Source organism: Micropterus salmoides, unplaced genomic scaffold (genome assembly GCF_014851395.1).
Source record: "Micropterus salmoides isolate LMB-PRFRI ecotype aquatic unplaced genomic scaffold, ASM1485139v1 Ms_hic_scaffold_6, whole genome shotgun sequence".
Taxonomy (NCBI): Eukaryota; Metazoa; Chordata; class Actinopteri; order Centrarchiformes; family Centrarchidae; genus Micropterus; species Micropterus salmoides.
Genome location: NW_024044348.1, coordinates 17,981,078 through 18,006,902, shown reverse-complemented (window position 1 = coordinate 18,006,902; position 25,825 = coordinate 17,981,078). Strand labels below are relative to the sequence as shown.

Sequence of the window (25,825 nt, the reverse complement as noted above, 5' to 3'; positions counted from 1 at the left end):
AACCCAACAACTAAACAGTCTCTTTGTCTTTGTCTACTACCAGAACTGCTGCTCTAATCCTCGCTAAGACCACTCGAGAAAAAAGGCGCATATGCAAACATGCAATATGGCAAACAACAAGATTAAATATGCCCCAAATTTCCAGATTCCTCTAAAATTATTTCCATAAGCGGCCTAGTGGTACTTCACTTACAGAGGCCAACTGTTGATCTGCTTTGCAGTCTCAAACAATGAAAAACGCACACACTTGATAAGAAAATCTGATTACGCTGGTGTATTTAGAGTCAAGCTTCAAGACAGACAAATGCCAAAGAAACCCGAGGCCTCATTATAGAAAAATGTTTGTCCTATCTTTCTTATCTGTAATAGGAAGATAGGAAAAATTCTATCTTTCTATTACAGAGCAATTCCTAATCTCGTGGCTGTGTCCTATCCTATTTCAGACTTTGTACCCAAACTTAAGAAATCCTAACTAAACTTGGTGCTTCAGTCTGCACTCGTCTTGTCATTCCTGTATCTGTTCAGAACACGAGACTACCTGTGTAACAAAGGCTGTCTGACTTCAGTTTTTTAAATACGATTTATTTATTGAGTTTTCAACAAAAAGAACAGACACCGATCCTTATATACATCAGAGTGAGTAACCATAGACCACTAAATGAGGTGAGGTAAACACTTATATAAAAAGTGGTGTTACTTAAAACAGAGAGAGTTTGTCAAAACCCACCAGCGAGTCACCAATGTGGAAACACATAATAGCAATAGAAAAACAAAAACTAATAAGAACTGACAACTGAAGAAGACAAATAGCTTCAGTTTTAGCAATGAGTCTGATGTCGGTGGAGGGAAGAACTCCACCTTTTGGTAAGTTTTCTTCCAACTTACTGGCTCAGCTAAGATTTGAAAGGATGTAGAATGTTGATTAAATACAAACTGAATCATTGGCAGTCGGTATACAAATACGCAGGAAATTTAAAGCGCCATCAACAGGTTGGAGTAGCCTTTCAATTATTACAACAAACAGCCCAGTGGAGCATCGTGTCGAGTCCCAGAATAATGTCTTTATCACACTGTTTGTATCTGGATGGTCATATCATAAGATCTTACAACCACGGGGCAAACCCGTGATGCCGTTACATAATGGACGGTTTTGGCTTAACAATTATAAGATTTTGGTGTTTGTGTTTTTCCCGATCCTTACTGTAATTGGCATACAGACCTAACAAGAGTGGCGCTGCCATTGCTGCAGTTATTTTGAAAGTAGAACAGGGTCTATGCTAAGCTAACTCAGGATTTCTAACTCAGGAAATACTTCAGTCAGGACGCTTGTGTAATAGCTAAATTCCTATGCTAAGATGAAATAGGTCTTTTTTCCTGAATGTAGTTAGAAAACATGCTTCTGTAACACCAAAAATCCTAAATATCATGTTAAACTGAGATAAGATAGCATTTCAGACTTACAAAGTCCTTCCACACACACACGCATGCACACACAAAACACACAAAAGACATTGTGAGCCTCCCAATTTGACACCCCCGCCTACAACACAACACGGCACGACACAACACAACACAACACAACACCCCCCCACAAAACACTTTGGCGCCTGCTATTGAAACACACACACTCGGGCAGATTAGTGCAGAATTTGCTGACGGTCGGTGCTCAAATGCAACCTCACAACAGACACCAAGAATACCGTCTTAAGCCAACTTTGCTGTGGTACTGTATTTAGATTTGAGATGGTGGAGTGTTACTTTCAGAGACGCTGAATCCACATTCATCTTCTACCACACGACCAGGTGAGTGGGGGAGAGCAAAAAAAGAGAGGTAAATCCTTCTCTGGAGCACTGGGAGGAGAGAAGATGAAATGTCAAGGGGATCCAGAGAAAGAGAGATGAAAGCATCAAATGCTAATATGAGTTGGTAAATGATGAATGCAATAGGTCCCTCTGACAAATTCACATATTTTGTCTGAACTGTCTCTGTGACAGGAAATGAGAACCATTTTGTTCATGTTGTATTTGCCACTTCTGAGCTTTAATTCGTGGGCATGCGAGGTGAACGTTAATTTGTTCTGCATGTCATCTGCTGACAGCTGCTGAGGCCTTTTGGCTCACTCGGCCGCATTGCCTAATTTATCGGCCAAAAGCCCGGCGTGACTCACCGCCAACAGGTAAACCTGCTGGTAATCTGGCAATGGACCGAGCAGAGTAGGGGCGGCTGCGGTGCCTGTCAGGCTTTGTGCAGCCTCCGAGTCTGCACGGCTCACCGCTTTTAGCTTTGCGTCATCTTTTGTAACCAAAATGACATATCCAGGAAGTGACTGCGGCCGGTCGTTTGTCTGCAAGGCCAAAAAGTTACAGCAGGGTGAGGGATAATTTCAAGCCATGTGTTGGGTGCGAGAAAGAGCAAGATATTTGTAGGATTAGTCTCTGTTGGCCAAACCATTGTGTGTGTGTGTAATAGTATTCTGTCAAACGCACAAATCTGAATATCAAAGCAGAAAAAACTGAGAGCGGGACACATTTGTGTGTATGCTTCTGAGCATGTGTATGTGTGTGTGTGTGTGTGTGTGGGCTCAACAGTGATTGCTCTGTGCAGGAAGTAAAGATTACGCCTTCTCTCGCTGTGACCGAGATGAAATCCCACAATACCAGTCATCACACAGAGATCCTTAATGATGTCCCACAGTAGTCACAGACAGAGTATACACACATACACACACACACACACACACATACATAACCCCACACACGAACACACCAGTGCAGAGAGGTGGAGGATTTTTTTCTGTTACATTCCTCATTAGCTCAGTTCACCAACACAGCATGAAGCTCCACATAAGGGCTTCAGAGTTCAATGCCAACAAAAGTTACATGCTCAAGGAATCATGTTGTCAAGAAGCTGGGAGTTATCGGTTCAGGGACACTTGTCTGCAGGATATCATGTTAACACTTTAACACAAATAAGATCTCAACTTGAACAGGGGTAAACTGCAATAAAGCATTTGTCACAGATATGTGGGATAACAGCCTCCTTGCACATTTCCACACATTTGGCCCACCACCATGAGGACTATTAATTGCTTACACACTCCCGGAGCCAGAGAGAGAGAACACTTTCCTTCTCTAAAATTAGGAATAGATTAGCTCTACTGAGTCTTAAAGCAATACAATGCAAGCTTTTGTGTCCAAATGCACTCGTCTCATTAGACTAAATCACAGCACAGAGCCACAAAAACTATCCCATCCTAACCTAATTGAGACGTTGTCTTATCTACACAAACAGAGTTCTAGATAGAGAACGACACATTTTTCTAATCAAATCAGCTCCTTGGTTCTTTCCAATAACCCCAGATGCTGCTATAAAACATTGGTGTTTAAAACTTGAATCAAAGGGTCGGAGTGCTGAAAAATATCTTTTTCCAGCCCACATGTTTTACATAAAAGCCTTGATTGTTAATTCTGTGAAGATTTTAAACATAGTTTACAGTATTTTCTGCACTGTAGAGCTCTCAACTTTTCAAAGAGTGACTTCCACCGTCTGATGGCTTGTGGGCAAAACACTTCCATCACCCGAGTCTCCTGATGGAGAGCTGGTTTTAATCACATTATCTGGGTTTTGGCACCTAAGTTACAGTGCTAAACCTCTGCTCACCAGCAGAATTTACCCCTAAACCTTGTCTTACCATTGCCTTACTTTATATGTATATGTATATATCTCTAACATGGGACATTTTGTATGGACATCTCTGGATTAGTGAGGTGAAACCTTTATTTTTTGTGATTCCTTTTATTTCTTATTGTTCCAAACAGCTCACAAGTGTCTGTTGGTTGTTTGGTGCAAACCTAAAGTGCAAACATATTAACATATAAGAATTTATGCAATTCAGAATTTAAACAAAAGTCAAAGTGAACAATCTCTGTGTTCACTTTGGTGCCATTAGCTATAGAAGCAGACAGGTTAATGTTGTCGCTGAAGATAAAAGCCTTTGTTATATGATTTAGGTGAGACTGAAGATGGAGTCCATTTCATGTTTTGCTCATTATAGGAAAATAAACTTTTCAGTAAAATATCCTTTGTCTCTAATGCGTTTCATCTAGATGGATTATAATAAAAACTTGCGCTGTGTTTTAGGAAGGGAAACTTCTTTGGTGGTGGGGTTTGCTTTTTGTTGGCACTGTAATGTTACGTAATTTAACCTTTTTAGCTTTATTATTTGGTGTTTTTTTTTTATTATTGTAGACAAACGAACAAATTGTACACAGTTGATGTTTTCCTGAATCTGTGTGTCAGGGCACAAAGATGCATCAGGTTTCATTGCGCAAAGATTTCTGAAGGTAAGATGCAACACAAGAGGCTGACAGGCCTGTTTGTCCAATCAGCTCGAGGCGCTGATCAAGAATGTGCACTGACCTTTGCTCTCTGACCCCTGTGGTTATTTACTACTCTCCTGTAACAATACACTCCCACACACCCACACACACACACACACACGCACTAACACATGTCCTCTCTCGAGCGCACACAAACACACACAGATGGCCTTTGAGCCACAGACCCCCCCCCAACCCCTGCACTCTGCCCCGCTGCCTCTATAATTAATGGACCACAGTCCTGCTCCGGGTCTCTGGCAGGAAATCGGGGAAGTGTGCATTCATAATATTTACAGAAACCACCATGAAAATTTCACGTGAAGAAAAACACAACATCTAAGTGATGATATCCCACTGTACACTGAAGTGGTAGCACTGTGTAGTATTTAAATATCCTTCTCCTTCACTCTATCTGTGTACCTGCCAGTGTGTGTGTGTGTGTGTGTGTGTGTGTGTGTGTGTGTGTGTGGTGTCACTGAATATCAGGTTCTGCATTCTGATAACTAACTACCTAACATTGGCTCTGTCCTCCAAAATTGGGGGGGAAATGGACCTCTTTGAAATCCAAAATTTACAAAATCAGGTTGAAATATTCCATATTTTGAGTCTACAGAGAATGTATCAACATTTTTGGTCTCCTGTGCAGAAAACTGACCATGAGACCAATGTAGTGACAGGTGACACATGTTTATAGTCTATTGTATGGATGCTAAATATAAATAATATTCCCATCACATTACAATGCTTTGGGTGCCTCACTAATACCATGCTTTTAGGATTTGGCTATGCATTTTTCTTTTTCTTTTGGAGATGAAAACTTGCACCGTGCTCGATTCATGCCACCAAATCCAAGCAGCATTGTTTCTTGCATGTTGTACTCACAGAGAAACCTGCCCAGAAGGGACAGGAGTGCCGGACTCTGGGTGATGTGGTGAGAGCCAGAGCCGCGAAGCTGACGGCCAGGATGAGACTCCCCAGGACCATCTGAGAGACCCCCAGAGCCAGCATGATCCTCGTCCGGGTCCGGTACTCCCTTAGCCGGGACAGGCTGCGGGACAGCGACGCCGGGCTCAGGGACCCTGGGCCGCCGATGCCGCTGCTGCCGCCGCGGGGCAGCGCGTTCACCGGCATTGTCACTGAAGGGTACGACCGACCGGACGAACAACTAATACAGCAGCACCAGTAAAGGGCAATAACATCCACAAACAGCAGAGGCGATGTGTCTCAGTCTGCAGCGCGCTGGTAAACGGCGTAACTCGAGGTCAGTGTCCGATGTGGATTCTATCAATTAAGATGCTCAGAGTCGCTCCAATTAGAAATGCGCTGCGGTGGGTGCGAGGAGAAAGGTGAGAAAAGAGCGCACTGGACGAGGCACCAGATGTTTACCATAACACACACAAACACACACACACACACACAGAAAGTAGGTATATTTTCAAGTCGAAAATCTACAAAATAAACCGCTGGAGTTGTCGGCCACTGCTCATGGCAAATAATCCCATTCCTCAAAAGTCAAACGCAAAAAGGACAAAACAAAAAAAACGCAGCATCCTGCTGTCAACCAGCCTTGCAGCATTGTCATGCTGTCTTGCTCGCCCGTCTGCAGCCTCTCCAACAACTCAGAAGCCAGAGATTGAAGCCTTGATAAGAAAAAAAAGGTGAGCCTGCACTCCTTGAAGATGAAACGTCTAAATGTCTGAAATCCCGCTGAATGAATCTCCACAGCGTTTGGTCGGTCCGTGTGAGGCAGCAGCCGTGCTTTTCTTTTCACAGGCGACAGCACATCTCACCGCCAGGACAGGAGATGCACACTGCGTATTGGAGATGTGCCACTCCGCGCGTCTCTAGGCTACATGGCGGTCTGTTTTACTACGATAGTGAAGGAAAGGGAGGTGGGCTCTCTGCTTTCAGGCAACATCCACAAAAACCTGCGCATGTTTTGTTAACGCTGCTGTAAAACGTGGTATCTGATCATCGGAAGTAGCCTATAGTAGCCTGTCAAGGAATTAGGTTCGTTTTTTTAAATAGGAAAGACCTCACATTTCTGACGTATTTTGTGCTACATGAAGAGGCTACAGTCTGAGCCTTCTTACATTTCAGCATGTAATTAGGATTCATGGGTCAGTCAATATAGGAAATTTTAAGCTCAGCTGGGTTTACCTTTTATAAAACAAAGTGGTTAAAAGTGACGCAGCATCAGGACACCATCCTCTGTCCTTGAACATTGGCTCTGTATCATCCGTCCTGCATTATGTAGGCTTGTAGGTAACAGTTCCTGGCAGGTAGTAAATTTAAGGGACACACCTGGTTAGGATTTTGCCTGAAGTGCCCCAAGAAATGAGACTGGCTGCACATTATAATAATAAGAACCCCGAAATTATCCTGACAGGTTTGGGTTTGTCTGGCCCAGTGGTCAGTGGTTCCCGTTGTTGACCCATTAAAGAGTCATTGTCCACTTGTGACCCCCCCCCCCCCCCCATCCCCCACAGGTTCTGGACATGAGTTGTGAGCAGTTTAACAGACTATGGGAAGTTTCTGCCTTTGAGTTACAGGTGACAGTATCCGGTATTACACAATAAAAAGCAGAGTGAAGAGGAAACCAGTAAAAAAGAGAAAGGTCAGAAGAAATACCTGTAACAGATTTTCTTCCCTCTTTTTAATCACATGTGAACCTGTTCTGGGACCACTTGGGCCCCCCTGGAACTACATCCTGTGGATGTGCAAATGTTTCTTTTTTTTTCCAAAATAGGAGGCGACTTGGTGGTTTTCTAAATACATTTTATGAAAACATACTTTTTAAAGGAATACTGTGTAAAAGCAGAACCTTAAGGTCCTGATGTTATGTAAGAGAAATTTAAAGTGTTCTTCATTCTTTACATACACTGCTCAAAAAAATAAAGGGAACACTTAAACAACACAATGTAACTCCAAGTCAAACACACTCCTGTGAAATCAAACTGTCCACTTAGGAAGCAACACTGATTGACAATCAATTTCACATGCTGTTGGAAATTATAGGCAATTAGAAGACACCCCCAATAAAGGAGTGGTTCTGCAGGTGGTGACCACAGACCACTTCTCAGTTCCTTGCTTCCTTGCTGATGTTTTGGTCACTTTTGAATGCTGGCGGTGCTTTCACTCTAGTGGTAGCATGAGACGGAGTCTACAACCCACACAAGTGGCTCAGGTAGTGCAGCTCATCCAGGATGGCACATCAATGCGAGCTGTGGCAAGAAGGTTTGCTGTGTCTGTCAGCGTAGTGTCCAGAGCATGGAGGCGCTACCAGGAGACAGGCCAGTACATCAGGAGACGTGGAGGAGGCCGTAGGAGGGCAACAACCCAGCAGCAGGACCGCTACCTCTGCCTTTGTGCAAGGAGGAGCAGGAGGAGCACTGCCAGAGCCCTGCAAAATGACCTCCAGCAGGCCACAAATGTGCATGCGTCTGCTCAAACGGTCAGAAACAGACTCCATGAGGGTGGTATGAGGGCCAGACGTGTTACAGCCCAACACCGTGCAGGACGTTTGGCATTTGCCAGAGAACACCAAGATTGGCAAATTCGCCACTGGCGCCCTGTGCTCTTCACAGATGAAAGCGTGACAGAGTCTGGAGACGCCGTGGAGAACGTTCTGCCGCCTGCAACATCCTCCAGCATGACCGGTTTGGCGGTGGGTCAGTAATGGTGTGGGGTGGCATTTCTTTGGGGGGCTGCACAGCCCTCCATGTGCTCGCCAGAGGTAGCCTGACTGCCATTAGGTACCGAGATGAGATCCTCAGACCCCTTGTGAGACCATATGCTGGGGGTTGGCCCTGGCTTCCTCCTAATGCAAGACAATGCTAGACCTCATGTGGCTGGAGCGTGTCAGCAGTTCCTGCAAGAGGAAGGCATTGATGCTATGGACTGGCCCGCCCGTTCCCCAGACCTGAATCCAATTGAGCACATCTGGGACATCATGTCTCGCTCCATCCACCAACGCCACGTTGCACCACAGACTGTCCGGGAGTTGGCGGATGCTTTAGTCCAGGTGGGAGGAGATCCCTCAGGAGACCATCCGCCACCTCATCAGGAGCATGCCCAGGCATTGTAGGGAGGTCATACAGGCACGTGGAGGCCACACACACTACTGAGCCTCATTTTGACTTGTTTTAAGGACATTACATCAAAGTTGGATCGGCCTGTAGTGTGGTTTTCCACTTTGATTTTGAGTGTGACTCCAAATCCAGACCTCCATGGGTTGATTTCCATTGATTTTCGTGATTTTGTTGTCAGCACATTCAACTATGTAAAGAAAGGAGTATTTAATGAGATTATTTCATTCATTCAGATCTAGGATGTGTTAGTGTTCCCTTTATTTTTTTGAGCAGTGTATTTAGCTCCTTTTCTGTTTTTTTTTTACCACATTAAAGTTGTCAGTAGGCTATATATAACAACTAATACACTAAAAATATTATGACTCCTCTGTTGAGAACAGTATCCTGAGACATTGAAACTACAGCTGAAGGACTTTTGTATTTCTGACCTTGCTCAGCACTCATTCAGAGCTCACCTGTGCCATCTAGCTGTGAAACCTCAGCTATGACATACAGCCAAACAAAGATGTAGAGTTAAAAAAATAACCAGATAATTGATTAAACAAAATTTATCATTTTGATTTGAGTTGAACTGAGTAATTTAAAAAAACAAACAAAAAAACCCAAATAGGTGGAAATTTGCTATTTTTCTTTGTCTTGTGTGATAGACTGAACATCTGTGAGCTTTGGACTGTCGGTCAGACAAAACAGTGAAACATGCTCATCAGGACTTGCCAGATCCACCTTCAAAGTGCCTATTTCCTGATATTTTATTGGTTAAAAAATACAAAAATAAATGTCACATTAAGTGATCATGAAAATGGTTAACTGCAGTCCTACAATATACAGAAAGTCAAAGGTGATCAGCAGATGTTAAAAGGAAAGAAGGCAACAATCACAGCCAGATTATTAAAAACACAAACTTAGGTTCACTTTGTAGGAAAAAAAACTTCCTTACAGACACACACTCTTTATTTTAAAAATGATTTTATTAATACAGTGGTATACTTAAAATTGTGTTGAAGAGAAAAAAAAAAAAGTCAGCCACACGTGAAGAGCTAATATCCAATTAAAGCCGTGTTATATCTAAAAATAAAATGGTACTGGTGTGCCATACATAATATATTGTCTATTAGTACAAAAATACATTTAAGGGCACACAATACAGCATCCAGTATCACAAGTCAGTGAGGGGGACACTTTGAGAGCACACCCTTTTAAAAGAACATGTTTTTCAATATATTTTAGACCAAGCACATTCCTGATCCTTAAATAGCCATAAAAAGATCTTTTTTGTGCCCATAACATGGTGTGAATATATTGGTAGAAAAGGTGTGATGTATTATTGTTAGGTTACAATTTCCAAGGCTTGAGGGTATATCCAGAATACAAAGATAACCACGTTCATTTTCTTCCATTTTTTAAACATGTTTTCTCTAAGTTTTATACAAAAAGAAAGACATACAAAAAGTTCATTTACAAAAAAAGAGACAAGGCAATATGCTAGCTTTATTTACAGCCACTTCTTTTCTGTTGTTTTTTTTCTTCTTCTGTAAGTAATGCATAGCAGATAAAAGAAGAGCATACCTTTGTTATCCTTCATCCACTGTTACTGTGTGCTAAACCCAAGTTCATTTTTTATACAGAGGGTTCACAAAAAAATGGCAAAACAAATGACATTATACCATAATTTATCATAACTTATTTTTTTTCTTCATGAAAAGTGAATAATCTGCAGATAAGGCATCACTGCTTATTTGTGTGTGAGTGCAAGAGTGCACAGAGAGAAAAAGAGAAGAAGAGAAGAGAGAGAGAGAGTGAGAGAAATAGATGTGAGGAAAGAACTGAGGAGGCTACTGGACCTGAGTAAAGAACATGCATAGATCTCCCTCAGGCTGGAAGGAGAGACGTGGTAAGAAATCAAGCTACGAGATATTACTGTAGGAAAAGGAAGAATTCAAGGAAGAAGTGAAGGAAGAGCGCCTCTAAAAGTGTGCTGCCTGGATTCATATCCAGCTCGTGTTTTGCCAACTCCTTCAACAGATACTGCAAATGTCACCATCGCAGGTTTAATCTTCCCTCGCATCTGTCTCAAACCTTCATTAAAATCCCCTCAATGTGGAAAATGTGGAGATTACATACTTGTATTGCGTCACCTGAATTGAAAAATAACAAGATGTTGATTGGTAGTAGAATTTATAGTTTAAAGTACAATTTTAGCAAATCTTCTCTATACTACCATATATCCTGTACGCATATATAGCATAAAATATACCGACACAGATTTTTTAAAGTACGTATGCTGCCTCTAAAACCATCCATCCATCAATATTCATGTAAAAATTACATTTAAAAATTGCCTTATATATAGTGTCAATCCTCAGTGGCACGGGGCATGCATTACGGTTTTTATTTCACATCAAAACTTCAAATTGGGAAAGAGTTCAAAGAACAGCTTGTAACGATCATCGGTGTCTCGCCTTCATCCGTGGGTGCAGTAAACAGCACTGACTGGGTCTTCTTCATACTCCATTATGTGGTGTGTAAGAATGTTTGGAGTGCATCTGTCAGCATGTGTGCGCGTGAGTGTACTGTATGTGTTGTGTGTGTGTGTGTGTGTGCGCGCGCGCATCCTCTTCATTTTATCCCCACATGGTCTCACATTCAGTAATCTCACACCTGCTGGTCCGTCCTTAAAAGTGGTCAATGAGCACAGAAACACAGTTGGCTCCCACCAGGTAGTTGGGGTCCCCGGGGAGAGACTTGTTCTGCCAGCTTTTTGGGTCACCTGCAGACAGACAGATGGAGGGGAGAGTGAGGAATAACAGCTGCTTTTTAAAAAAAAATGTAAATTCAAGCTGTCATGTTTTTCATAAGCACGCTTCATCTGCAAACTTGTCTCATTTTAAAATGGGGAACTTGATTACATCTATTGTCCGGGAGCCACGTTAAGTAATATCACGTGACTTTGTGGCCTATATTCAAGCACAGTAAAACAGGAGACTAGTAAAAGCAATTTCATAGTTTTATTGAACGTCCGAGCTTCTTGTTGACTGCAAATGAAACCTCAGTCACTGTGAGGTCTGAGTGTAATTGCAATGATAAACACACAGGTCTGTGCCAAGAGGAAAGTTCCAGTAATCAGTCAGAGTAAGCATGGCCAGCTCGGCAGAGGTCCATCAATGTAGAACAGACTAACTATACGTGTGGCAGTATAAATACTGACATCGACTGTCAATCTTTAAACTCTCAATCTGGTGCTAAAATCTGGGTGAGATGAGAAACATGTGACAATCTTCTGAACCGAACCTTGGCTGAAGTGTCCTTGATCCAGACACTGAACCCAAATTGCTCCAGATAGTAGTTGATTGTCATCGGTGCGTGAGTGTGCAGAGCGCTAAAAGCACCAAATAAATGCAGTCCAACTTAGAGGCCGAGGTGTATCAAGTGCTCTTCCACAGCAGCGTGGCTTGTTGACTTGACTGAGTTGGATTGAGGGGGAGTGTACACCTATCTGCCCACTTTTCTTTTGCTGAGAACTGTCAAGCCAACCACCTCCAGACTTGTTTGCTTTTTGGACAAACAGAAACCTCTTCCACAAACATCATGTGGGCTGGCCACTCGTCGGGCCTTTTCTTGAGCTAGCTGCTGATGCTGGCTCAAAAATAAGAGCAAAACAACCTAGCCTTCAAAGTTTTCCCCACACACACACACACACACACACACACACACACACACACACACTATTTTTATCATAAATAAAGCAGTGATCCTCTGAGTTTCTGTGTGGGTTTCCCTTCCTTTCTTTGATGTCTGCCTGTAGGCCAGCACCTTACCAGAATAGGTGGGATTTTTTCTTCCAGTTCCAGGTTGCACGGCAAGTTTGTCAGAGTGGTAAATGGGAAGTCAAAGCATATTTTCACTTGTCATTGTCGAATATTTCAGAAATTATTCAGGGGAAATCATCATAACAATTCCGTCTTTGTTAATATTTTTTTAGCACGCACTCCCCTCCCCTGGAGCTTTTGAGCCAAATGTTGTGCACTTCATTGGTAGATAATCTGTTGCTGAATGCCAAGAGTAGTGAAAATGTGCTGAAAATATCCACTAAATGGACCTCGTGCTGAAGTCGGACAAACTGCAGGACTTTTGAGCCGTTTTTAAAATCCGAATCTCAACAGTTCCAATAAAACCTGCGCCGTTTATATCAGAGTACTGTGCATCGCATTACCTGCGTTCTTGGGCATCCTAGTGTGAGCACGAGATACAAACTAAACAAATCTCTCTCTCTTTATAGCTCCAGCGGTGGTCAAAAATGCTTCGTTTAATCCATATAACTATACACCATACTGTTTCGCACGGACATTTATTACTGTCGCACATCGCGCTTACGCTGTGAACACAACGTGATTATGATACCGCTGTTTGCAAAGTGGAGGAAGAGAGAGAAAATAGCGAGAGACGAAGAAGAAAGTTAAAGAAAACAACAACTCTGTAATGTTACCGTCCGTCCACCATAAAACAAAACTTGACGCCTGATCAGAAAGCACCGGTGTTCTGCCAGCAGACCATAGACAAGATAACAGCAACTTTAGCATTTGACTGAAATCATGATTGATTGTTGAGTTGAAGCCAAAGTAAGCCGCAGTCCTCAGCTGAAAATGTACACATGCGTTTGTTCTTCTCCTTTTTGGGCCGTGAGTTGTAACCTCACAGTCATGAGTTAACTGGGTGTCGGGGAGCTGCACCTTTTAACTCACCTGCAGCTCTCTGTAGCTCAGACAATCCCTGCTACCTGCGTGTGCTAATCCATCCCTTCACCCATATTCTTTGTCTTTATAATTGGTATCTTTATAATAACAAACAACAGCTGTTTCGTGTGCAGGATCGCTCATTTCCCGTTTCACGCGTTTTCTAGACAAAACGTGGTTCGCAGACCTGCGTCGGGTGACAGAGCTGCATTCAGCTCGTGTAGTGTGTGACCCCCTGTCACCGATCAGTCACGTAGTGTGAACGCCACAACGACTTCAGGACTCCCGTCACATGACGGCAAGTTGTGTAGTGTGAACGGCACGGCCATCGACCAACGCTGAAAGTCGTGTAGTCTGCACAAGCCTTTAGTATAACTTGTATAGCACTCGGGGGATGTTTGTGTTTGTAAAGCAGCTGTCTGGTTGTTGGTTTGATTGTAGCTGTATGACACACGATGAATTTCCGAAAGGACCAATAAATATCTATCACATATAAACGTGCACAGTACTTCTTAAACGACGCATCAATGAATTATTGAAATAATCTATAGAAGCTTCGAATACTAAAATCATCGTTAGCTGCAGCCCTAGATGAGATGCTGTGTAATTTGACGTCACTGTCTACAATGTCAGTAGCTTTGTGTGATTTTCAAATCAAGCACATTAACAAAAGTCAGTTTCGGAGTTGAAGTATCACAGTGGCTTTGAACTCAGCCTAACAGGTAACACAGTCATTTACAGAATAACACGGAGTAGATGGAAGACAGGCAGACAGCTGTATAGGAGGAAAAAGGAGAAGCAGGGAAGCAAAGTGACAAGAAACCCACAGAGGGGACAGGAGGAGGCCAGAGAGTGGCCTTGCTTTACAATAAGAGGATTACGACGCAGGCTGATAATCCTCCCACAATTCAGCAGCACAAAGGAGTGAGCTGACATCACATTCAGCCCTCCAAGTCTCATCCTTAAAATGAGGCTAATTAACAGCTAATCCCAACCACTGCCAAATTGACCACTGTTTTTGAAGACAGGGTGTGAGAAGGGCAGTATTAAGGGAAACAGGGAAAGGGGAAATTACTTCACTTTTTAAAAAAAACTGACTTTAACTTCTATATGAGAATTGGTTATTTCTCTAATGTTATCTTGTTTGCTCAATTAAACGATAGATTAAAATGGCCTACAAAAAGAAGTTTGTCTTGGTTTTGAATTCCATTAAACATGATTTGTGCAGAATTCTCTCTTTATCTCATTTCTGTCCAAAATACGGTGCTGATCAATTTCAGTGCTCAATATAAATACAGATTCTGCTTTGCGGTTTTACTTGGATATTTATGGGAACTTCTTAATTAGGTGGTTAACTGCTTAAATCTCTTCTACTGCATTATTGATGAAGTGTCTGAATAATCCCTTGCAGGCACCGAGAACTGTGATTGGTTTATCTATTAGCGTACTTCTACTTCCCAGATCCAATTTCACAACCAGACTCCTTTTAGTAAACAAACTAGGCCAGTCTGAAAAACTAATGAATTCTTGCCACCTGGAAGCTATCTTGAAAGAACACTAAGGAAGACAGAAACTAAAATTATTGAGGTATATTTTAACATGGTAACAAGATTTCAGTCAGTTTTTACTTTTTTGCAGCATAATGACGAGCGTTACTAGTTATGACAGTGTCCCAATTTATGGAAGATCTATAAAAGCTGTTCTTCAGGTCAGGATTCGGGTGGCCATGTGAGAAAAATCACTCAGCATGCACTATAATTCTACCTGATGAAATTAAATTGCTGTACAGCCAAGCGTCTAGTGCATGAATGTGAAATGAAATCAGAGAAACTTGTTAAGGTGACTAAAAGGTGAAAACAAAGAGAGAAAACTGCAATTTCAGCACCTAACACAATGAGGAGAGATTCTGATCTGAACATGAAATAAAAAAAGAAAACCAGTGATACAGTGAATGAGAGATTGAGTGGGTGCGTTAACCAGCATAAATGATGAAAATGAAATAATTATGAAAAAGACAGATTTTCCCCCTAGATTGATTCTCAGAGTATCCAAAATATCTTGTTCAAGTTTTTTCGCAATTGATTTGAGAGCCAAAACTAGGGGTAAAAACTGATTCAGCAGTGACCCACAACCCTCAAATTGTCACACAGCCAGCCCAAATGACCCCAGAAGAACAGAGAGAGCCCAGCGTACCCGACGAGGAGTCGGAGGATTTTAGAGCAAAAGACCAACCATCAGGGGTCATAGACGCACAGTGAGGTAAGCGTAGCTCCACAGGCTTCAAAAACTTGAGGCCGTGAGGTCCACACATCACCAGAGGGCTGAGCAGAGTCTCTCCTGCAAACACAAACACAGAACGTGGTTATAAACGCAATGCAGGGTGATCAAAATAAACACACACAAGCAGGTCTCAAATGTAATTTTTCCCCTACAGTGCTGGAAGGCTTGGGGAAGGCATCCATGCTAGAAATGTAAAGATTCATTTGACAGTATGGCACTTTGGATACGGGTTATCTATAATTATTGTCTATAATTTGAGATTGTTGTAACGTAATTTTGTTTGTTTGCCAAAAGCTGATATGATTGGGGGGTGCGGGGATCCCTCGTGGTCTCATCTGTCAATGTCAGCAAGATACGACAATGGAGCACTTTGCATGTCTGAAATTTCTATGCAAATTGGACTAGACGCAGCAAGAGCAAAGGAAGCTGCCTATAATACAGCTTGCAGAGGACAGCTGGATTAAACTAATGCAGACTTTAGTTTAATAAAAAAAATTCAGCTTGTCAAAGTGTAAGAACCAGGTGGTGTATCGAGCCCACATGGCAGCCATTCATAGGCTCTGTCTGTGATAAAGTAACAACACAACATAATTAACATCTCTCGCATCGGATATCTACAGCAGATGTTTAATATTTTAGATGAAAAATTTGAGCCTTTTAAAGTCTAATTCCCTCATAGTACACATAGTAAAGGTTTTGTTAGGGGAAAAACAAGAATCTCTTTATTTTAGATCATTTGATTAACATTAACAAGTCTCTCATGCTTTTCCAGACTAGTTAGACATCCACAACCCAAAATGTGACAGCAATTTTTGTGACTAGTGAGATGTGTGAAGGTTTTTATGGTATTCTGGTTCTACATAAAAAAACAAATATTTAAGAAACAAGTAGTGAGTAGACTGATGAGGATTTTCATACACTAACATTTTACCCGACCGACCAACAAATAAATAAATAAAGATTTTTGTCACTTGGGGGCAGCAGAAACAAGTTGTGAACACCATACTGACATATTGCCAAGGGGTGGGAATCACCAGAGGCCCCACGATACGATATTATCACGATATTTATGTTGCGATTTGATTTTAATGCGATCTTAAATATATTGATATATATTGCAATTTATTACCTTTTTCCAACTTCTAACTAGGTCCCTAAAGTCAAACTTTGTCAACATCTGTTTATCTAAAAAGATACATTCTCTGTTTGTTCATATCACTTTTTCAGTCCTCTATATGGTCCTGTTAAGTTTTCTAGTAGACTAAAAAAGCAATAGATTTTATTATTCTAGTACCAAAAAGTTAAAACTCCCATCTGCAATTTATATAATAAAACATCGATACTTGGCATCTGTGTATCGATACAGTATTGCCATGGCAAATATCACGATACTATGCTGTATTGATTTTTTCCTCCTCTAATATTGCCACCTTTTAAGTTGATATGGCAAATTAATTAGCAAACAGAGCTGCTCATTTACACATCCAGCAGTTACAGAGCAACATTATGTAGCAATATTAACTCTCTTGGAACGATTTATGGAGGGAAATATCTGTCTCTTTAGCTCTTCTGCTGGTTTTAGAGCTTTTTCCCCACTGAAAACAGCTGCCCTCTGCGGCCAAAAATGAGCCATGTGAATTGACTTCATAAGAATGTAAACAAAAGAAAACCCCATGTCTTCTTCCTCACTCCATCTTTGATAAGTTACCTTTCTCCTTGTCAAGTGGTGGCAAGATGCTGTTGTCTCTGCAGACCTTGAAATAGATCTCCTGCTCCACACCGTCAGGGATGGCACCCTGTGGGATAATTATGCTGACACCTGTCTCAATGGAGCTCAGGACACCACCGTTAGAATTGAAGATACCTCGAGCTGTTGCTACCACTGTGTGGCCCTCATCTTCATCCTCATCATCATCCAGGGCACTGGGGCTGGGAGACAGATACCTTTACTGTCACACTCATTTTCAACAGAATACCTTAGACCTCTATTCTTCTTTAGTCAGCCTGCGTCAGGTGACAGAGCTGCATTATTACCTCACAGGGATGGCTTTGGGCACAGCGTTGATGTTGTTGTGCTGGTGTTTGGTGCGGTGGTCCACAGTGCGCGTGAAAGTGTCCAAACCACTGTCATGGTCTGTGTTCTGGGGCTGTGGGGGTATCTGTGGCTTCACTGGGCTGGAGCTCCGGCCCTGCTCCAAACACAAGAGGGTACAGTGTTATATATAAGTTACTGTATGTGGTACGGCGCTAACGTATGGTGACTGAAAATTCTCAGTTCTGACTGGTTGGAAGGCGTGGATTAACTTTCCGTAATTGGACAGCACGACTGGACGGCTATGACATATGTGTTTGATTGCCGTTTAATTATAAATTTATGAGCCATTATTAAACACAGCAACAGTGCAACTTAGCTGAAGAGCATGCAGCTAGAAATACTGATACAATCACCACCAACAACCAACAATAGGATAAATAGCTTCTCAGTGAGAACCAAACTAATTTACTAATTTAACCTAAAATGTGTTGTGTATTTGAGTTAATCTGGATTTTCAAATCAAGAAATGGACATCCTTATTCTACAGGCCCATTACAATTGATCTGAAAAGTTATTTAGATCAATTCGCTCTTTGAAAAATGGAATTGCAACATGTGACAAAATTACAGTTCCAGAAGAGTTTTGACCTAAGTGTAGGGAAATACTGGTAAATGATATAAAAAAAAATAAAAGATACAAAAAAATAAAAAATAGAAAGAGAAAAAGTACAGTATGAAATAATAAATTGCATTTAAAATTTAACTTTTTTCAAAACTAGATTACCTTGCTTGCTTATGTTTTTGACTACAGTTACATCAATAGCATCATTAATTGGAATTCAACTTACCTTTGGAGCAATCTCAGGCTTGTCATTGGGCAGAAGGTTGTGGTTGAATTTAGGACTGTCGAACATGCGCGCAAAAGGCTTGGCAGACGTGGTGTAGGGTTTGGGTGTGTAGCGGTTGTAGCTGGATACTGGCGGAGCCCCGGTGCTAGTGACTGTTTTTGGAGGCTGTTCACTAGTGCCATTAACTGGAGACTTCTCAGGGAAACTCTTGTGAGGCAGGAAGTTGGTCTGGACAGTGTCCTCTCGGGCAGGAGGCTTGGCTGTGGAAGAGCCATAAGGGTCAGCCAAAAAGCTCTCCAGTAATTTCCGACATTTTGACATTCAAAGCAGTCAGTGTCTCTCAGTACACAGATGCATCATGCATGTGATTACAGCGTAGATCGTATAAAGGACTAGTTTCTCCCTTTCCTTTGATAGAAAACAGTGGATTTTACCTTCAGGTGCAGGTTTGGGCAGTGTGGCTGGTTGCAGAGGAGGTGTCACCTGGGGAACTGGTTCATATTTTTTCTCCACTGGACTTGGTTTCTCCACTGACTCCGTCCTATATCACAAGACCAAAACCATCAATTGAGATTCCCAGAAGAAATAACCAAGACAAACATAAAAGCTGTAAAGGATGTTAAAGATAGTTGGAAGGAAAGTTGAAAGACACATTAATACCTTTAAACTATATCATCTAAGTGAAATAAGTCAAAGATGTTTCATAAAAACATTATATTCAGAATTTCTTGGGAGTGTGGATGTGAATGGGCATCACCTGGGGTAGTTGTGGGTTGTTTGTACTTGTGGCTGGGGTTTGTTGGGACCAGTCTGGAGCTTATCAAAGTAAGACAGCTGTTTCCGGTAGTAGTCCTCGTCCTCATCAGGATCGTAATGGTTGGAGCGCACGATGTCATCAGCTACCTGGGGCTGAGGCTTCTGAGGCCCTGGGGCTCTGGGTTGGTGTGATAAAATAACAGGTTAAATGCAAGGAAAAGACAGGTGAGAACAGAGCAGGAGAATACAATGAAAAATGGCCAAAATGAAGCGGTTGTGCAACTTGGTCAATATCAAAATTAAAGTGACTACTTAAACAATATTAGTGCAAAATTACTCTGAAGAATCAGGGTGAGTGGAAACACAATAACAGCAGCATTGACTTACCTAAAGGTCTTCTCTTGATCCAGGTTACTCAGAGAATTTGCTTTAGGGATTACTCCACCTGCTTTCAAGGGTAAATCGGCTGCCTGTAGTAGCAAAAACAATTAACCCCATCAGTAGGATGTTCACTTCTAATGTGTTAATTTCTCAATATGTTGAAAAGAAAATGTACAAGTTAAGTAGACTAGTAACAACTGTAACTACTCAAGCTGCCTTATGTAATATATCTGCCAACAGTTTACCCTGTTCCCAGATGAATCTCCTGCATCTCTGGCTCTATCCATTGACACAGAGCGTTTGTTCTCAAACATTTTGACCCTAGTCAGGACTGACTGCGGCCGCATGGCGGGGTCATCCTCCGGTTTCTCATCTCTGGCAGGGGTGGGTTTCGGAGGGTCTGCAGGGGACGGTGAGGGGGCCTCTGCTTTGAAAGGTGGTGTGGGGCTGGTTTCAGAGTTCACAGGAATGGGATCATACTGCTGAGGTTTGTAGCTCTTTTGCGGTGGCGTTGGTCCCTGGTTAAAGGCAGGTCGCTGGGCAGGGGGTTCTGGCGAGCGGGCAGCTGAGGGATAAGTGCTCAGGTGAGAATCCTGGTTGTAGTGCAGGTCAGGCGGAGCAGGAGGTGGGGGATCATCATAGCGAACAGGCCCTGGACCCGTCGGTTTACCGTAGCGAGGCCGTCCGTCGAATCCCTGCTGAGATGGATGCCCGTCGTGGCGGAGAGGAGGGGTGTACTGGGAGTCAGGGCCGTCACCGTATGGCAAACGGGGATCGTAGCCCTGGGAGTTGGCAGTAGAGAGGGGCTGCTTGTAGGGATTCCACGTTTGTTGGTCATAGTGAGGCACACTGTTCTCGTAGGGTGGGTTAGAGTCATAGTTCCGGTACTTTGGTTCTGGGTAACCACCTCCGCTGCTGACTCCACTGCTGCTGACATCATACCGACTTGGTGGGTGGTCGTAATCTCTGTATGGCTGGTCAGGGTGATAACCCTGCAGAGGGTTGTAAGTCACAGGCTTCATGGTGTGACTGATTCTCCCTGTGTTGTTGTCTGTGCTGTATGGATCATTCTGATACATCTACCAAACAAATAAGAAACACAGAGTAAGGTTAACAACTGAACAGGATCCACTAACACACGGACATAAAATATGTAATATGAAAAACTGGACATACAAAAATCAGTTATAGCACGAGAAAAGGAGAATATTAAAACAAGTCCGTGAAATTAATTGCAGTAGAGGAAACAAGAAGGGACAGACCTGAAATAGAGAAACTGAGAGGGAAGAGTTACTGGTCAGATGACACTTTAGATTAAACAGAAATCGCAGCACAGCCAAACATTCATTGCAGCTTTAAAACACCACAATGTACCCAAATTAAACACTTGAATGAATTACAAAGAATAACAAAGTTATAAAATAAAAAAATACAACAAAACAATGGGATGCATTTTTCCTGTCCAAGCTGACAAAATTTGAAAATGGTATATAGAAATGTAATGTAAATTACTTACAGAGGGTCTATCAATAATTTGACTAATAACTTGGGGTTTCTTGACACATTACGTGTACACTGCTGCATTCACAAGGGAAAATGTCACCCACTGTCTTGGTGAAATTTTGAAGGAAACTTCCACAATAATTATTTAACATTACAAGCACATACCCATTGTACAAAAAAAAAAATAAAAAATATCTAAAATCCTGATATTTGAGAAGTAACCATTAATTATCCATCCAAATATAAAGAACATTTCTGTTTAGGTGGTCTTCGCTACTTGGTCATAGCTACAATTCAAACAGAAGACAAACATTCATAAAATGGTTGGAAAATTAATGGCTACTTTTACAAAGAAATGATATCCATTCAATCAGCAATGATAAATACAGCACAAATACATCTGCTTCTGGTAGTTAACAGAGAAACATGTTGCAGCCATGCAAAGAGGTAAGAGATAAGCAACAGTGAGAGCTGCAGGATTTCCATTGCTCCCCTACATGTAGGCGTGTCAGTGCAGCCATCATCTCCAAAGCCCACTGTTGTTTACCAGCATTTGCTCGCACTCCAGCACATGCACACACACCCTCTCGCACACAACAACACACACACACACACACACACACACACACACACACACACACACAGTCTCTTCTGGGCAGCACTGTGGTCAGCAGACATGCAGGGCAGAAGGAGACAGAGAGAGAGAGAGAGAGAGAAGCGTGGCAGCAGGAAGTAGGTAGGTAGACAGGCAGCAGCAGCACAGGAGGTCAGCCAGGTCAGACTGGGCTGAGCTGGCCCAGGTCACGGCGCGTCCAGTGACGGTCAGATGGATACCTTTGGTTCTGTACTGGCCGTTCCAGACTGTAGAGGTTCTGGTGAGAAGCTCTGAGGGGCTAGCTCAGGGGTGGGCCTCCTAAGTGAGCCAGCCTCTGGGTTGGGGCTTGGCTGGCTGTGGGGAGCTCCAGGAGCCTCGTCAGGGCTCAGACCCCCTACAGTTTTTACAGTAACGTCGACAGCAGGGGGCAATGTCTCAGCCAGGGGCTCAGGCTGCTGGGGGATGCTAGGGACGGCAGCGGCCTCTGCTTTCTGTGAAGTGGTTCAGAAATGTTTAATAACACGCGCTGACACACTATGGTGCAGTACTAACAAGTGCTACTACCTTCACAGCCCCTCTAAACGGTCTGCTCCTCATTTGTGCCTACATCTTACACTGATTCAAATAACCAATCACCCGCCTCCGCATTTAACAATAGCTGTAGATCAACCAATGGCATGTGAGAGTTAGGAATTAGCAGCAGGACAAGTTTTCATTGTTAGAGAATACTAACATGATTTTAATGCTGCAGTTACAATACAGTAGTTTCTCCTTTTTCCCCCTTTTATGTTCATTAACACATCATGAGACGACAAACGTTAAGATTTGGATATCACAACGGCCAATCGGGTTTTGATTAATACATTTCACAGGTACACTGGGTTAACACTGACATTTCCAACATGCACATAATACTTTCTAGTTTCGTATTGTCACAGTCCCAGTCATAGGTAAAACAAAGGTAGGAAGTGCACATAGGTGATTACTGGTACAGACACTTAGACATAAGTTTCTTCTCCCAGTGACATCAGCAACAGTCACACCAATAAGACAGCTTGTGGTAATACAGAGTACAAGAGTAACAGTAAAACTTCAAGTTCTTCTCCTTTTCAAAAATAAAAAACACAATATCACAAACATCAATCAACAAACATAGAAATAAATAATATAATAAATATAGAGATATATGTATATATATATATATATATATGTTATATATAATATTTATATGTTGCGATAAATACCTGACCACAATGGGTTTCACTTTCCCACTGATATTGTTTTGTAACAGTAGTTTTGTAACTGTAAAAATAAAAAAGTGCCTTCAATAGCGCTTCCAGAAAACCCTTCTAACGCACACCACGTCCTCCAGACAACAGGGAAGACGTGCAGCTCTCAGAAACGCTACCTGCTGCGGCACTGGTGCCTTGAATCCAGCTGGGTCGATGCGGTTCAGGGGGTCCGGCTGCACTGTGTGCTGGTAACCAGCGTAGCCAGGGGGCTCCTGGATGACCGGTGGGTCCTCACGGACAGGCTCAGAGGAGCGGGTGATGGCAGGCTCCGTGGGTGGACCCACATCGTCATTCAGTGTTTCATCCAGCTCCTGGTCGGTGTAGGCTCCACCCTCTGTGTCCGTGTCCTCGTAGTCGGAGGTGTGGCGGCTGTCGGTGCTGTACATGGAATACTCACTACCTGGTGCCGACAGGTAGGACAGTCGGTCGTCGTGGATGTCAAGGTCATCCTCAGCTGTCCCATCAGCCTGGAAAACAAAAGGTAAAGGGAGAGAGGGAGTAAGAAATGTCTGTCTGTCTGTCTGTGTGTGTGTGTGTGTGTGAGACGGGGGGGGTCTTACTTTGCCCTCTGAAACCCACACCAGCTGGTTCTGCTGCTGCTGGATTATCTCTTTCAGCGCTCCAAACCAACCATCATTCATGTTGTTCAAGTTAATGGTTGCTGAATACACAAAGAGAGAAGAGCAGAAGAGAATAAAAAACATCTCTACAATGAAATAAGTATGAACATTTACTTAATTAGCAATTAAGTAAAACCATAGCATCATAAATAAAAGTTCATTTTAGACATGAACTCTAACTCACAAATGCTCTGCCACTTTTACATGATTGGCATCATGTCTGTGAAAGGATAATTTTTAAGTTGCTCAAGCAATTTTCTTACTTGGGAACCAAAGATTGTTGACTATGCTGCTAAAGTGCAAATTTCTTCTTCTTCTTCTTCTTCTTCATAAGTAACCGTTTTGAATAAAATGTGCAAACCATTCACAACACACAGGGAAGTGATACTAACAATCTCTTGCCTTGTGCATTTTAGTAAATATTCCAAATTTATTGTTTCCCAGTTTTATAAACATCAATTATAGCAGAACATCATTATGTGGCTTGATTTTGAGAAAACCTCTCAAATGAAAACCAGTGGATAAAGGCGTAGTACGCAGATGCAGTTTGTGGTGTAATAACTGTTTGGACAGAAGATTTTAATCAAGAATTTGTGTGTGTGCAAAGGCTGAATGTGAGCCAAGCAAAATGCTCTCTAAACATGTTTATCACCAGCAGATGCTCCTAAAGCATGGTAACACCATATCCCTTGACGGGAAGAATGCATGCTGAGAAAGGGACCCGACGGTGCTCTTCTGTGCTGAACAAGCTTTTGTAAGAAGTCTGACAGAACAGGGCCAGCACAAGTGCCGTGTAGCCACAGCCCCCACCGCGTCACTCAAGTGTCAACCGCCTTTGAAATGTGTCTTTGCCTCTGTAAAATGTCTTCCACCCCCCTTAGTTTGAAATCCCCATCTAACCCTCTCTCTCTCTCTCTCTCTCTCTCTCTCCCTCCCGATGGACTCACTGGTGAAGAGGTGGTGGTTGCTCTTCCTTAATTTAAGCGCTCGGTCATAGAGCTTCCTGGCGCTCTTCCTAGACTCAGGGCAGAGACGGGTCCTCATGTTCTTCACGCCCTGCTTGGTGTCTGGGTTGAGAAACACCACAATTGGATACCACTGAGCATAGTTCAGACGGTCCACTGCATTAGGGGTGATGTCCAGCACTGCATGCTTGTCCTTCATACACAAAACACAAATAAAAACATAAATGTGTTGTTAATGTGTTTATTTCAATAAGGTCCTAGGTAGTTTCACCTCTGTTGACAGACTGAGCATATGGCCAACATGATTTTTCACATATTGTGTGGCAGATTTTGAAGCCTTGTAAGAGGTCAGCTCATCGGTCTCAATTAGTTTCCACCACTTTGCTGAGGTTCGGGCAACTAACATCATTAGAGTGCAGTACACCAGAGGGCAGCAGTGAGCTGTACACATCATTGTGGCTATCTGCCATTTTCATTACCGTAACAAATCTGTTAAAAGATGTGTCTATTTCTACCATTTGCCTTTATCTTTAATGGTCTGTGCATATCTAGCTCTTCTCACCCGGTCAATGATCTGTTTAATGGTGTGCAGGCGGATGATGCCCGAGCTTTTCTGGTCAGTTCCTGCATCCCTGGGTTCACTCTCTACGGCAGACAAATGGACAGAGTTACTACACCATATCAACACAAAAGACAAACAACAATAAACACAGGCTGTGCCCCAATTAGACACACTCGTAGTGTGCAGTTGTCGACTCCCATAAATAGAGCTTTTAAATACAGAAGAATAATCTCCGTACAGGAGAGGACAAGTGTACGTTTATAAAAGAAAAATAGCTAGTGACTAAAAACAAAAATGAGGACAGCAGCCAAGTCATGCAATAGTCTATTTTGGGTAGGTTTAGGGAAATTAAATTTGGTGTATAATTCATGTGTGCGTGCATCTATAATTATGGTGCAAGAAATGCGTTATGTGAGAAACACCGACATGAAATATGCACATACAAGAGCATGAGGGTCATTTGGGATTAATGTGAATACAGTGCCATTGTAAGCCTCAAGGATTTAAGCAAGGATGTGTAGAGGGGTTTATGATTTATATAAAGATAAGCAATGGTTTCCTGCCTAGACACACAAGGTTCAGGAGAGGGCAATCATCTCAACAGGATGTTTAGTATAGTAATGACTTAAACACATGACAGGGCGAGGCTTAATTTCTAACCTTCTAATAGGATCTATTATCTGCAAATACTTCTCAAAACTACCCAAAAACATTTTGTTCATGGTTTAATTGTAGCCCGAACTGTAAGCCATTAAATGAGCGATTTTGATCAAATTTCATACTGATAC

At 42.4% G+C, this 25,825-nt stretch overlaps 2 protein-coding genes across 2 annotated transcripts in view; both read right to left on the bottom strand.

Annotated features, from left to right (window-relative positions):
* Positions 1-25,825, bottom strand: part of syt7b (synaptotagmin VIIb) — a 180,459-nt gene that overhangs the window by 119,198 nt on the left and 35,436 nt on the right. The window lies entirely within an intron of this gene.
* On the bottom strand, positions 9,941-24,525 carry LOC119890020 (tight junction protein ZO-1-like; the record flags this gene model as incomplete). Its single annotated transcript, XM_038701018.1, is given in 13 exon segments — positions 9,941-11,238; positions 15,395-15,538; positions 17,190-17,410; positions 17,516-17,670; positions 18,364-18,623; positions 18,798-18,904; positions 19,121-19,297; positions 19,507-19,589; positions 19,746-20,579; positions 21,838-22,089; positions 23,007-23,357; positions 23,451-23,551; positions 24,458-24,525. Coding segments are annotated over 13 exon segments (2,848 nt in total), but the record flags the coding sequence as incomplete, so codon positions are not given.